This window comes from Erinaceus europaeus, chromosome 18 (genome assembly GCF_950295315.1).
Source record: "Erinaceus europaeus chromosome 18, mEriEur2.1, whole genome shotgun sequence".
Classification (NCBI taxonomy): Eukaryota; Metazoa; Chordata; class Mammalia; order Eulipotyphla; family Erinaceidae; genus Erinaceus; species Erinaceus europaeus.
Window position 1 is genome coordinate 13,089,842 of NC_080179.1, and position 14,080 is coordinate 13,103,921.

The 14,080-nt window shown below is 42.7% G+C and overlaps 1 protein-coding gene across 1 annotated transcript in view; it reads left to right on the forward strand.

Moving 5' to 3' along the window:
* Positions 1 to 10,550, forward strand: part of TTN (titin) — a 332,848-nt gene extending 322,298 nt beyond the window's left edge. Inside the window, exons 310-315 of the mRNA XM_060177642.1 lie at positions 117 to 5,809; positions 6,735 to 6,891; positions 7,020 to 7,705; positions 7,792 to 7,945; positions 8,784 to 9,086; positions 9,254 to 10,550. Of these exons, the coding sequence (XP_060033625.1) occupies positions 117 to 5,809; positions 6,735 to 6,891; positions 7,020 to 7,705; positions 7,792 to 7,945; positions 8,784 to 9,086; positions 9,254 to 9,552 (7,292 nt within the window). The 3' untranslated portion in view covers positions 9,553 to 10,550. The remainder of the gene's footprint in view (positions 1 to 116; positions 5,810 to 6,734; positions 6,892 to 7,019; positions 7,706 to 7,791; positions 7,946 to 8,783; positions 9,087 to 9,253) is intronic.
* Positions 10,551 to 14,080: the final 3,530 nt, after the last annotated feature.

The window sequence follows — 14,080 nt, forward strand, 5'->3', positions numbered from 1 at the left end:
CATCAGTTTGATACAAGAAGGGATTACGGGGTAGGAATGGGGTAGATGGACTTTACTATTGATAGACAATGTTTGGTGTTGCTAATTGTATTCTCTCTCCTCTTGTTCTTCTACAGTTCCAGCTAAAATACACTTACCTAAAAATCTTGAAGGCATGGGGGCAGTTCATGCTCTCCGAGGTGAAGTGGTCAGCATCAAGATCCCTTTCAGTGGCAAACCAGATCCTGTGATCACCTGGCAGAAAGGACAAGATCTCATTGACAATAATGGCCACTACCAAGTTATTGTCACAAGATCCTTCACATCACTTGTCTTCCCTAATGGAGTAGAGAGAAAAGATGCTGGTTTCTATGTGGTCTGTGCCAAAAACAGATTTGGAATTGATCAGAAGACAGTTGAACTGGATGTGGCTGATGTTCCTGACTCACCCAGAGGAGTCAAAGTTAGTGATGTTTCACGAGATTCTGTCAACTTGACATGGACTGAACCAGCTTCTGATGGTGGCAGCAAAATCACCAATTATATCATTGAGAAATGTGCAACTACTGCAGAAAGATGGCTCCGTGTAGGACAGGCCCGAGAAACACGTTATACTGTGATCAACTTATTTGGAAAAACGAGTTACCAGTTCCGTGTAATAGCTGAGAACAAATTTGGCCTGAGCAAGCCTTCCGAGCCTTCAGAACCAACCATAACCAAAGAAGATAAGACCAGAGCTATGAACTATGATGAGGAGGTAGATGAAACCCGAGAAGTTTCCACCACCAAAGCATCTCATTCTTCAACCAAAGAGCTCTATGAGAAATATATGATTGCTGAAGACCTTGGGCATGGTCAGTTTGGAATTGTCCACCGTTGTGTTGAAACATCCTCAAAGAAGACATACATGGCCAAATTTGTTAAGGTCAAAGGAACTGATCAGGTTTTGGTAAAGAAGGAAATATCCATTCTAAACATTGCCAGGCACAAAAACATCTTATACCTCCATGAATCATTTGAAAGCATGGAAGAATTAGTTATGATCTTTGAATTCATATCAGGACTTGACATATTTGAACGCATTAACACAAGTGCTTTTGAACTTAATGAGAGAGAAATTGTAAGTTATGTTCGCCAGGTCTGTGAAGCACTTGAGTTCTTACACAGTCATAATATTGGACACTTTGACATCAGACCAGATAACATCATTTACCAAACAAGAAGAAGCTCCATAATTAAAATCATAGAATTTGGCCAAGCCCGTCAGCTGAAACCAGGTGACAACTTTAGGCTTCTTTTCACTTCCCCTGAATATTTTGCACCTGAAGTCCACCACCATGATGTTGTCAGCACAGCCACTGACATGTGGTCACTTGGAACCCTGGTATATGTGCTGTTGAGTGGTATCAATCCATTCCTAGCCGAAACTAACCAACAGATGATTGAGAACATCATGAATGCTGAATATAATTTTGATGAAGAAGCATTCAAAGAGATTAGCCTAGAAGCCATGGATTTTGTTGATCGGCTGTTAGTAAAAGACAGAAAATCTCGAATGACAGCCTCAGAGGCACTCCAGCACCCATGGCTGAAGCAGAAGATAGACAAGGTCAGCACGAAAGTTATCCGAACATTAAAACACCGGCGCTATTACCATACCCTCGTCAAGAAGGACCTCAACATGGTTGTGTCGGCAGCCCGAATCTCCTGTGGTGGTGCAATTCGATCTCAAAGGGGAGTAAGTGTTGCTAAAGTTAAAGTGGCATCCATTGAAATTGGCCCAGTTTCTGGGCAGATAATGCATGCTGTTGGCGAAGAAGGAGGATATGTCAAATATGTGTGCCGAATTGAAAATTATGATCAGTCTACCCAAGTGACCTGGTACTTTGGAGTCAGGCAGCTGGAGAACAGTGAGAAATATGAAATCACCTATGAAGATGGAGTGGCCACCATATATGTCAAAGATATCACCAGATTCGATGATGGTACCTACAGGTGCAAAGTAGTCAATGACTACGGTGAAGACAGTTCTTACGCAGAGCTATTTGTTAAAGGTGTAAGAGAAGTCTATGACTATTACTGTCGTAGAACCACAAAGAAAATCAGGCGCAGAACAGATACCATGAGACTCCTGGAACGACCACCAGAATTTACCTTGCCTCTCTATAACAAGACAGCTTATGTGGGCGAAAATGTCCGGTTTGGAGTAACTATAACTGTTCACCCAGAGCCTCGTGTAACATGGTATAAATCAGGTCAGAAAATCAAACCGGGTGATGATGATAAGAAGTACACATTTGAATCTGACAAGGGTCTTTACCAGTTAACGATCAACAGTGTAACTACTGATGATGATGCTGAATATACTATCGTGGCAAGGAACAAATATGGTGAAGACAGTTGTAAAGCGAAGTTGACTGTAACCCCACATCCACCTCCAACAGATACAACCTTAAGACCCATGTTCAAACGACTACTGGCAAATGCAGAATGCCAAGAAGGCCAAAGTGTCTGCTTTGAGATCAGAGTGTCTGGCATCCCCCCACCAACACTAAAATGGGAGAAAGATGGCCAGCCACTGTCCCTTGGACCTAACATTGAAATTATCCATGAAGGCCTGGACTACTATGCTTTACACATCAGGGATACTTTACCTGAAGACACAGGTTACTATAGAGTCACAGCCACAAACACAGCTGGATCGACCAGCTGCCAGGCTCATCTACAAGTGGAACACTTGAGGTATGTCAAACAAGAATATAAGAGTAAGGAGGAGCGTGAACGACATGTACAAAAACAAATTGACAAGACCTTGAGAATGGCTGAAATTCTTTCTGGAACTGAAACGGTGCCACTAACACAGGTAGCCCAAGAGGCTCTGAGAGAAGCTGCTATCCTTTACAAACCAGCTGTAAGCACCAAAACTGTAAAAGGAGAATTCCGACTTCAGACAGAAGAAAAGAAAGAGGAGAGAAAACTCCGTATGCCATATGAGGTTCCAGAGCCACGCAAGCACAAACAGACTACCACAGAAGAAGACCAACACATTAAACAGTTTGTGCCTATGTCTGACATGAAATGGTATAAAAAGATTCGCGATCAATTTGAAATGCCCGGAAAAATTGACAGATTTGTACAGAAAAGACCCAAGCGCATTCGCCTTTCAAGATGGGAACAGTTCTATGTGATGCCTCTTCCACGCATTACAGATCAATACAGACCAAAATGGCGTATTCCCAAACTTTCCCAAGATGATCTAGAAATGGTGAGACCAGCCAGGCGGCGTATACCTTCTCCTGATTATGACTTTTACTACAGACCTAGAAGGCGTTCTTTTGGTGACATGTCGGATGAAGAATTGCTCCTTCCCATTGATGACTACTTGGCCATGAAAAGAACAGAGGAAGAAAGACTTCGTCTTGAAGAAGAGCTTGAACTAGGCTTTTCAGCTTCACCACCAAGTCGAAGCCCTCCGCGTTTTGAGCTTTCGAGCCTACGCTACCCTTCACCACAACCCCATGTGAAGGTGGAGGAAACAAGAAAAGACCTCAGATATTCCACGTATCACATCCCAACAAAGACTGAGATTAGTACAAGTTATGCAGAGCTGCGGGAACGCCACGCCCAGGCCTCATATCGACAGCCGAAACAAAGGCAAAGAATCATGGCTGAGAAAGAGGATGAAGAGTTGCTTAGGCCAGTTACTACCACCCAGCGTCTCTCTGAATACAAAAGTGAGCTTGACCACATGTCAAAGGAAGAAAAGTCTAAGAAAAAATCAAGACAACAGAGACAGGTTACAGAAATAACCGAGATTGAAGAGGAATATGAAATCTCAAAACGCGCTCAAAGAGAGTCATCCTCGTCTGTGTCCAGACTACTGAGACGGCGGCGCTCCCTGTCTCCAAGCTATATTGAGCTAATGAGGCCAGTGTCTGAACTACTCCGATCCCGTCCACAACCAGCTGAAGAATATGAAGATGACACAGAAAGGAGGTCTCCTACTCCTGAAAGGACCCGTCCACGTTCTCCCAGCCCCGTATCTAGTGAGAGGTCACTTTCAAGATTTGAGAGGTCTGCAAGATTTGATATCTTCTCCAGATATGAGTCCATGAAAGCTGCTTTAAAGACTCAGAAGACATCAGAAAGGAAGTATGAAGTTTTGAGTCAGCAGCCTTTTACCTTAGACCACGCACCTCGAATCACACTGAGAATGCGTTCCCACAGGGTACCATGTGGCCAGAATACATGTTTCATCTTAAATGTTCAATCTAAGCCAACTGCTGAGATCAAGTGGTACCACAATGGTGTAGAACTCCAAGAGAGCAATAAGATTCACTACACCAACACAAGTGGAGTCTTGACCCTGGAAATTCTAGACTGCCATATTGAGGACAGTGGAACATACCGTGCTGTGTGCACCAACTACAAAGGAGAAGCTTCTGACTATGCAACCTTGGATGTAACTGGAGGAGATTATACTACATATGCTTCCCGACGCCGAGACGAAGAAGTCCCCCGGTCTGTTTTCCCTGAGCTGATAAAAACAGAGGCATATGCTGTTTCATCGTTTAAGAAAGCATCTGAGATGGAAGCTTCTTCCTCAGTCAGAGAAATGAAATCACAGTTGACAGAGACAAGAGAAAGTCTCTCGTCATATGAACACTACACATCTGCAGAAATGAAAAGTGCTGCAGTAGAAGAAAGGTCACTGGAAGAAAAATCCAAGCACAGAAAGATCAAGACAACTTTGGAAGCCAGAATTCTGACAAAGCCAAGATCCATAACTGTCTCTGAAGGTGAGTCTGCAAGATTTTCCTGTGACACAGATGGGGAACCAGTACCAACTGTGACCTGGCTGCGTGGACGACAAGTGATAAGTGCTTCCACCCGCCACCAAGTCACCACCACAAAGTACAAGTCAACCTTTGAGATCTCTTCTGTCCAGACTTCCGATGAGGGCAGCTACAGCGTGGTGGTAGAAAACAGTGAGGGGAAGCAAGAAGCGCAGTTTACTCTGACCATTCAGAAGACCAAGGCAACAGAAAAGACTGTGACGTCACCACCCAGAGTCAAATCCCCAGAGCCTCGGGTGAAATCCCCAGAAGCAGTTAAGTCTCCAAAACGAGTGAAATCCCCAGAAACAGCGACTTCTCACCCCAAAGCTGTGTCACCTCCAGAGACGAAGTCCACACCAGTGGAAAAACTGCAGCAACTATCAGCCTCAGCCCCACCTAAGATAACTCAGTCCCTCAAAGCAGAAGCTTCTGAAGACATTGCAAAGCTGACCTGTTCTGTCGAAAGTAGTATATTGTGTCCAAAGGAGGTCACCTGGTATAAAGATGGCAAGAAGCTAAAGGAAAATGGACACTTCCAGTTTCACTACTCAGCAGATGGTACTTATGAGCTCAAAATCCATAACCTCACTGAATCCGATTGCGGAGAATATGTTTGTGAGATTTCTGGTGAAGGTGGAACTTCCAAAACTAACTTACAGTTTATGGGACAAGCTTTTAAGAGTGTCCATGAGCAAGTGTCGAGCATATCAGGAATGAAGAAATCAGCTCAGAAAACTTCAGAGTCTACAGAAACCAAGAAATCAACTCAAAAAGTTGCTGAATCCACAGAAAGCAAGAAATCATCTCAGAAAGCTGCTGAGTCTACAGAAACCAAAAAATCAGAATCAAAAGCTCCAGAATCAATTTCCTCAAAACCAGTAATTGTTACTGGGCTGCAGGATATGACTGTTTCTTCAGACAACATTGCTAAATTGATTGTTAAAGCTACCGGAGAACCCCAGCCAAATGTCATCTGGACCAAGGATGGAAAGGTAATCAATTCTTAAACATCACTTCATTTTATCTTCTAAAAAACGATTCCCTTCTGCAGAAGGATTAACTCCCCAGGTAGGCTGCTTACCTTGCTGTGCATGCAGTCCAGGTTCAAGTCCCAAAAACCCATGGGAGGAACATGGCACTACTACAGTTCTGATGCCCTGGTATCTCTTTCTCTCTCTCCAGCTCTTGTTTCTATCTCCCCCACCCCTCAAAAAGTGGCCTTGGAGCAATGAAGTCACATGTGTGCAAAGTCCCAACTTGTCAAAGAGAAAAAAAAATACTCTTCCCACAGCCCCACCTGTCCCAAAGAAAGTTTAAAATTAAATATTATGTCAAGGGACCAGGGAGGTGGTCATTGGTAAACTTCATGTCTTGCATGTGTGAAGTCCAGGGTTCAGTCCCTCATACCTCACATGATAGAGCAATGCTCTGGACTCTCGTTAAAAAATGATAATACAGGCCAGGTGGTGGCACACCTGGTTAAGCACATGTTACAATGTGCAAGGACCCAGGTTTGAGCCCCTGGCCCCCACCTGCAGGGGGAAAGCTTCACAAGTGGTGAAGCAGGGCTGCAGGTGTCTCTCTGTCTCTCTCTCTCTCTATCACCCCCTTCCCTCTCAATTTCTAACTGTCTCTATCCAGCAAATAAAAACAAAAAAAAAATTTTTTTAATGATAATACAATAGTTATCATAGTAATAAATCTCTTTTTTAATTTCTTTATTGGGAATTGATGTTTTACATTCGACAGTAAATACAATAGTTTGTACATGCATAACATTTTTCAGTTTCCCATTTAACAATACAACCCCCACTAGGCTCTCTGTCATCCTTCTTGGACCTGTATTCTTCCCCCCCACCCCGCCCCAGAGTCTTAATAAATCTCTTTTTTAAAACTCAAATGACTTGCATTCTACAGACTATCACACAAGGAGCTAAACATAAACTCTCTGAAGAAAAAGGAGGATTCCTCTTAGAAATTCATAAGACTGACACTTCTGACAGTGGGCTTTATACTTGTACAGTGACAAATTCAGCCGGATCTGTCTGCTCCAGCTGCAAATTAACAATAAAAGGTAGGTCTGCTTGCAGTATCAGCAACACTTCTCAGAATTTAGAAGGATAAAGTGTAGGACAGCATCTTTCCAATTAAGTTTGCCTTACACATGTTCCTTTCTTCCTCTGTTGCTTTCTTTCTCAGTAAAAGACACTGAGGTACAGAAAGTATCTACACAAAAGTCCTCTCAAGTTGCATCCCAGACGCAGGCAGTTGTCCAAGAGGAAATGTCCAAAACAGCCCTGATTTCTGAAGAAACTAAGATGTCAGAAGTGAAATCTCAAGAAAAATTAACCCTCCAGGAGGAAACTTCAAAGGTTCTGATTTCAGAAAAGTTCAAAAAATCAGAAGCAGCCTCCCTGGAAAAATCCATTGTCCATGAGGAAATCACTAAAGCATCACAGGCATCAGAAGAAATCAGAACTCACGCCGAGATTAAAGCATCCTCTACTCCAATGAGCATAACAGATGGTCAGAAAGTGACTTTAAAAGCCAACATTGCCGGTGCCACTGATGTAAAATGGGTACTCAATGGGGTAGAGGTCACTAACTCTGAAGAGTACAGGTATGGGGTCTCGGGAAGCGATCAGACCCTGACCATTAAGCAGGCCAGTCACAAAGACGAAGGCATTCTCACTTGCATCGGCAAAACCAGTCAAGGAATCATCAAGTGTCAGTATGATCTGACCCTGAGCAAAGAGCTCTCTGATGCTCCAGCCTTCCTCTCACAACCCAGGTCTCAAAATATTAATGAAGGGCAAACTGTTCTCTTTTCTTGTGAAATCAGTGGCGAGCCATCCCCTGAAATCGAATGGTTTAAAAACAACCAACCGGTAAGTTTAATTATACACGCATTGAAGGTTTTAAACACCGTGGTTTTTCCTAAAGAACATAACATTGTTTTTTCCCCTTGATTCAGATTTCTGTTTCATCAAATATCAACATAAGCCGCTCCAGAAATGTATATTCTCTTGAAATTCGAAATGCTTCCATAAGTGACAGTGGCAAGTACACAATTAAGGCCAAAAATTTCCGAGGCCAGTGTTCAGCTACAGCTTCATTAACAGTGCTTCGTAAGTATATCTTTGCTATCTTCCTGTCTTACTTAAAGCCTTGCTTACAGCAATTTTTTTTCCTTGCCTTTGTCTTCTGAGCACTGTGAACTCAGAGCCTCCTTAAATTCCATGTGTAAGAGGCACAGGCTTCTGTATAATCTCATCATCAATGACAAAGCTTCCTTACAGGTAAACAAAATCATAGATAAGGTTGCTGGGCGGTAGGGCACCGGGTTAAATACACATGGCGCAAAACGCAAGGAACCACACAAGGGTCTGGGTTCGAGCCACTGGCTTCCCACCTGCAGGGAGGGGAGGGGTCACTTCACAAGTGGTAAAGAAGGTCTGCAGGTGTCTTTCTCCCTATCTCCCTCTCCCCTCCCAATTTCTCTCTGTTCTATCTTATAAAATGGCCTCCAGGAGCAGTGGATTTCTAGTGCTGGCACTGAGCCCCAGCTGTAAACCTAGAGGCAAAAAAAAAATTGTACATATGTCCTCCTCCAAAGTGAACCTACTGTTACATTTTTTTCAGGATACACAGTATATAAATTATTTTCTATATGACTAAACCATTTTTCTCCTAATGATTCTAGCACTTGCATGCAGTGTAATACTATAAGGATTTATTTTTTGGAGATATTATGCTAGCCCTTGACAAATGTATGTCTGCAAAAAAAAAAAAAGTATGTAATTATTTGCTTATGCTTCAATAGCATATGGAGTTGTCTATCTCTGTGTGGAAGTGATTTCCATTTCTGTAAGTCACTGTCAGATGTCACCAATTAACATTGTTGTTAATTGTTGTATTGTTAATTGTTGTCATTGTTGTTCATTGTATATCTGCTATGCTCCACAGCTCTAGTTGAAGAACCTTCCAGGGAGGTAGTATTGAGGACAAGTGGTGACACCAGCTTGCAAGGAAGCTTCTCCTCTCAGTCAGTCCAAATGGCTGCCTCCCAGCAGGAGGCCTCCTTCAGCAGTTTCAGCAGCAGCAGTGCTAGCAGCATGACTGAAATGAAATTTGCAAGCATGTCTGCCCAAAGCATGTCCTCCATGCAAGAGTCTTTTGTAGAAATGAGTTCCAGCAGTTTTATGGGAAAATCTAGTATGACACAACTGGAAAGCTCAACTAGTAGAATGCTTAAAGCAGGCATAAGAGGTGAGCAATACAATTACTGGTAGAGGTAGATTAAACTCTTTAGTATGGTGTAGTTTTTAGTGCATACAATTTAGTAGGGGAAAAAAGTCATTATGTTTTCATTGATCCTAAATCTTTTTTTTTTTTTTGTCTGTTTGGTTTTGTTTTACTGTTGTTGTTCCATAAAGGAATTCCACCTAAAATTGAAGCTCTTCCACCTGACATCAGTATTGATGAAGGCAAAGTCTTAACAGTAGCCTGTGCTTTTACGGGTGAACCTGTCCCTGAAATAACATGGTCCTGTCGTGGAAGGAAAATTCAGAATCAAGAGCAACAAGGACGATTCCATATTGAAAACACAGATGACCTGACAACCCTGATCATCATGGATGTACAGAAACAAGATGGCGGACTTTACACCCTAACTTTAGGGAATGAATTTGGATCTGACTCTGCCACTGTGAATATAAATATCCGATCAATCTAAGAGGGCATTGGCTCTCTTACTCATACTCCTGCATCTTTCACGAATGATTCACATGGACTAATCTTTCTGATCTGTAAATATTTTTAAAGTAGTTGTGTACCAGCCTAAATGAGTCAAAGTTCAGAAACATGCATTTCAGTCTTTTCATAATTACTGATCTAAGGTATCACACATTTTTCTAATGACATGTACATACTGTATATGGCCGAATTAACGGTTATAAAGTTTTGTACCATTATTTTCTGACATTTTACAATGTAACTTTTGAAACTGCTGGTAGGAGAAAGTTTCTTTTGGAACGAATACCCTGCTTAACACTTAACCAATCTTTGTGCCTCAACATAATGTTGATGTCTAAGTATGCCTCAGTGGGTTGAGTAATTCCCCACTGAAGATGTCTTATCCACCTAAAAGATGATGCTGTGCATGAGACATGCACCAGTAACTAATGAATCAGAAATGTAAGGCATTGGTGATGTTTGCATTTACCCTCCTGCAAGCAACACTTGAACGTTTTACATTGTCTCTGAGAATGTCACACTCCAAATCACGACTTAAATATTACCAGAGCAAAGTGTAACGGCCAACACTTTGTTCGCCCTTTTTACACTGTCTCTGACCATAGAGAGTGCCTGGGTAGCTTGGAAAAGTACCATCACCTGGCCATCCCTCATTGAACCAAGCTATTCAAGTGCTCCTAGGCCAGAGCAGTGTCAGCTCTTGGAGGTCCCAGGTGCAGCCAATGCATTTGTGTGGTAGCTCCAAATTTAAATCACACTTGAAACCAGGGCAACTAAGCAATGAGCCACAGCAGAAAAAGAAAGAAGAACGATAACAAAATTAAGCTGTCGTTAAAAACAATATTACTAACTGCCCACCTAAATTGCCAATTGGATGTAGTAGTTTTCCTGCAGCAATAAATACAATTGTTAGTTGTAATTGTTGGACCTCCCTGAGATAGTAACAACAAAATAAAGCAAGCTATCTGCACCTCAAAATGTGTAGTTGATTGTTTTCTGTGACATTCTGGGGGTTTGGGGAGGTGTGTACCTACACTAACCACAGAAATGAACATAGATGAGATAAAGTCACTCGAGTTTAAAAGAGGCCATGTTAATACATTCTTTAGAGCAAATATCTGATTTGTTGTGTTAAATGTATTGAGCAATTTTTCAACTACTGATGGTTCACATGAGTAAATTTAGGTCCAAAAGTTTACAAAAACATCTCCAAATATCAGACAAATTAGTCTGCATTTACCAAGGAAAATAAATTTTTATGAGACCCAAGAAGCCAAATTCAAAAAATATATTGAACATATACAAGTCACTATATTATGTACTACATATCTCAGGGGACAAAGACACGTTAGATGCAATGACCCTCTCCCTCAAGAAGTGTAGCAAAGAGAAAAATGACACCTTCCGGGAATACTGTGTGCAGAGCTGAATTAATATGAATGGTTGCAGCTCCAAACTGACATAGAATAACCATCCTCAGAACTAAAGAGCCTGTTCTATTATTATTTTCAGAATATTTTTATTTATTTATTTATTTTAAATAGAGAAAATGAGAAATTGAGGGAAGGAGGAGGTACTGAGAGAGAGATGCCTGCAGCAATGTTTCGCTGCTTGTGAAACTTATCCCTGCAGGTGAGGGAGGGTTGAGGGGCTTGAACCCAGGTCTTGGCATATTGCAATGAGTGTATTCAATCAGCTGTGCCACCACCCCACCAGCTCCTTAATGAGCTTGTTTAAAAAAAAAAAAAAAGTATGGTCCTACCATGACATTTTAGACAACTCATCTAAACTTGATAGTGAATTATCTGGTACCAGAAAAAAAAAAAAATGACGATTGTATTTACCCACTTAAATTAGATAATTCTACTGTAAACATATAAAGTCGACTAAAATTTGCCTGTTCTCTAGGATGACTTCCACCCTGACTTGCTAGTACTCTATTATGTGCCATCCTGACTGAGATACAGCCCCTGAATAACAGTTTGAAAGCTGAAAAAAATTCACACTTCCTTTGGTTGCAACTCCCACTCCAGGAATCCAATTTTGGCCTGGGGGCAGGAGAAGGAGCAACAGTCTAGTCGGAGAATCTAGTCCAAGAAGTAGGTTGGCGCCAAAGGTCAAGCATGGTTGTATGCACTAGTAACAACCTGGGAGGTCTTGAGAGGCGTTCTAGCTAGCTAGAAGAAAACCCCTTCCCGGGCTTTCCAGCCAACCTCATTCCGAAGCTCCTCAGCAGAAGGGGATGGAGGGAGAAAAAAAGGAGGGTGAGGGCTGGGCAGTAGCGCAGCGGGTTAAGCGCACATGGCGCAAAGCACAAGGACCGGCATAAGCATCCCGGTTCGAGCCCCTAGCTCCCCACCTGCAGGCGGGTAGCTTCACAAGCAGTAAAGCAGGTCTGCAGGTGTCTTTCTCTCCCCCCTCTGTCTCCCCTCCTCTTTCGATTTCTCTCTGTCCTATGCAATAACAACAGCTATAACAACAATAACAGCCACAACAAGGGCAACAAAATGGGAAAAAGAGCCTCCAGGAGCAGTGGATTCACAGTGCCGGTACTGAACCCCAGTGATAACCCTAGAGGCAAAAGGGGGGGGGGGGATTGGAGGATAACTCATGCTTCATACAACGCCACTTTCAATCACCACTGCAGTGGTTTCTCAGTGGCTTTGTTTTTTCTTTCTTTTTATTTTTTCCCTCCAGGGTTATCGCTGGGGCTTGGTGCCGGCACTACGAATCCAGTGTGCCTGGGGACTATTTTTCCTTTTTTTTTTTCTCTCTATTTTATTCTATAGGACAGAGAGAAATTAAGAGGGGACGGGGTAGGTAGATAGGGAGAGAAAGACACCTGCAGACCTTGTTCCACCACTCATGAAGCACCCCCGCTGCAGATGGGTAGCAGAGGCTCGAACCCGGGTTCTTGCACAGGTTCTTCTGCTTAGCCAAGTGCACCACTGCAGGCCCCTCCCAGTATCTTTGGCCCTTTTCCCAATCAGACCACCTTTTTCCGTGTAGACAGGGGGCAACAGAGAGCAGCAAGCCTATGCCGACTCCCTAATTCCAGCTCATTCAATCCACAAAACCTTTGAGAAATCTTTACTACTACACTACTCTCATTTTATTGAGTTATTCCCATCTTAAACATCTCACACCATCCTTAGATGACAAGCAGCATAAGATAGGACTTACACACGTTTTTTGGCCTCCAGGATTATTGCTGGGGCTCAGTGCCAGCACTGTGAATTCAGTACTTTTGGAGGCCATTTTTTTTCTTTTTTTCTTTTTTATTGGATAGGACAGAGAAATTTAGACAGAAGAGGCACATAGAAAGATGCCTGCAGACCTTCTTCACCTCTCCTGAAGCTCCCCCTTGCAGAAGGGGAGCGAGGGCTCGAACCTGGATTCTTGAGTGGGTCCTTGTCCTTAATACTATGTGCTGTTAACTGGGTACACCACTGCCCAGCCTGCAGACTCATTAAGGATTTTAGTGATTCAAAAGGCTTAAGAGTGTGATGGTACTGGAATTTGGGGGGTAGGTGCAGTGAATTGTATACAGCAATAAGTATATGGGTGGGAAGCTATAATCATGAAACCTATAATACTATAAATCAATTTCTAAAGCTTAATTAACGGTGCCTAGTGTTTCTTAGCGAGAAAGCTGCACCAAGCCGTGTGAGAAATACCTACACACAGCTCCAGAAAGACAGTGATAAGTCCAACTTTGGAAATCCCTGCAAGGGCTCTGATGCACAAAGCTCTTTTCCTTTTGCAGTCAGGAGAGGACACTGAGTGAGCATTATATAGGTGAGTACTTATTTAAAGCCCCTCCTAAACCTGGCATTTCTGAGCCATTAAAACCTTAAGGATAAATGCTTCTTGCTAAGGGTGTTACAGATACAAGTCTCCTGAGTTAAAGAGAAAGTCATTAAGGATATCAAGGTGACCTTCCCTAAAAGGTATATAGCGACAGAATTCTCCCCTGCACTTGGATCCAACAAATGAAAACACCCTTCTTTTATTCATAGCTGTCTGGTCCATATATACCAAACACCATCGTCCAGTAAAAGAATTATGCACACACTTGCTTTTCCACAATGTTGACACTCAATATCACATCATAAAATGTGATAGTCACTCAATATCATCATAAAATGAAAGCATACTAGGAATTCACACAGAGGACAGATTCCAGAAAAGGGAAAAGTCCCAGAGTGAAGGTTGCAGGTGGGCATTTCCCAGAGAATAAACTCAGCCGAGTTCAGTGCTGCAATGGTAATATCAGGCAGGCAGACAGTCACAAACTGGAGGGGTCAAAGACGGAATAAGGTTAAAAATGGGCTAGGGCTGGGACACAGAACATTGACCACGGACTGCACAGGCTAAAAAAAAAAAGGCTGAAAGAGGGAGTCGGGCAATGGTGCAGCGGGTTAAGCGCACGTGGCGCAAAGCGCAAGGACCGGCGGGCGTTAGGATCCTGGTTTGAGCCCCGGGCGCCCCACCTGCAGGGGAGTCAC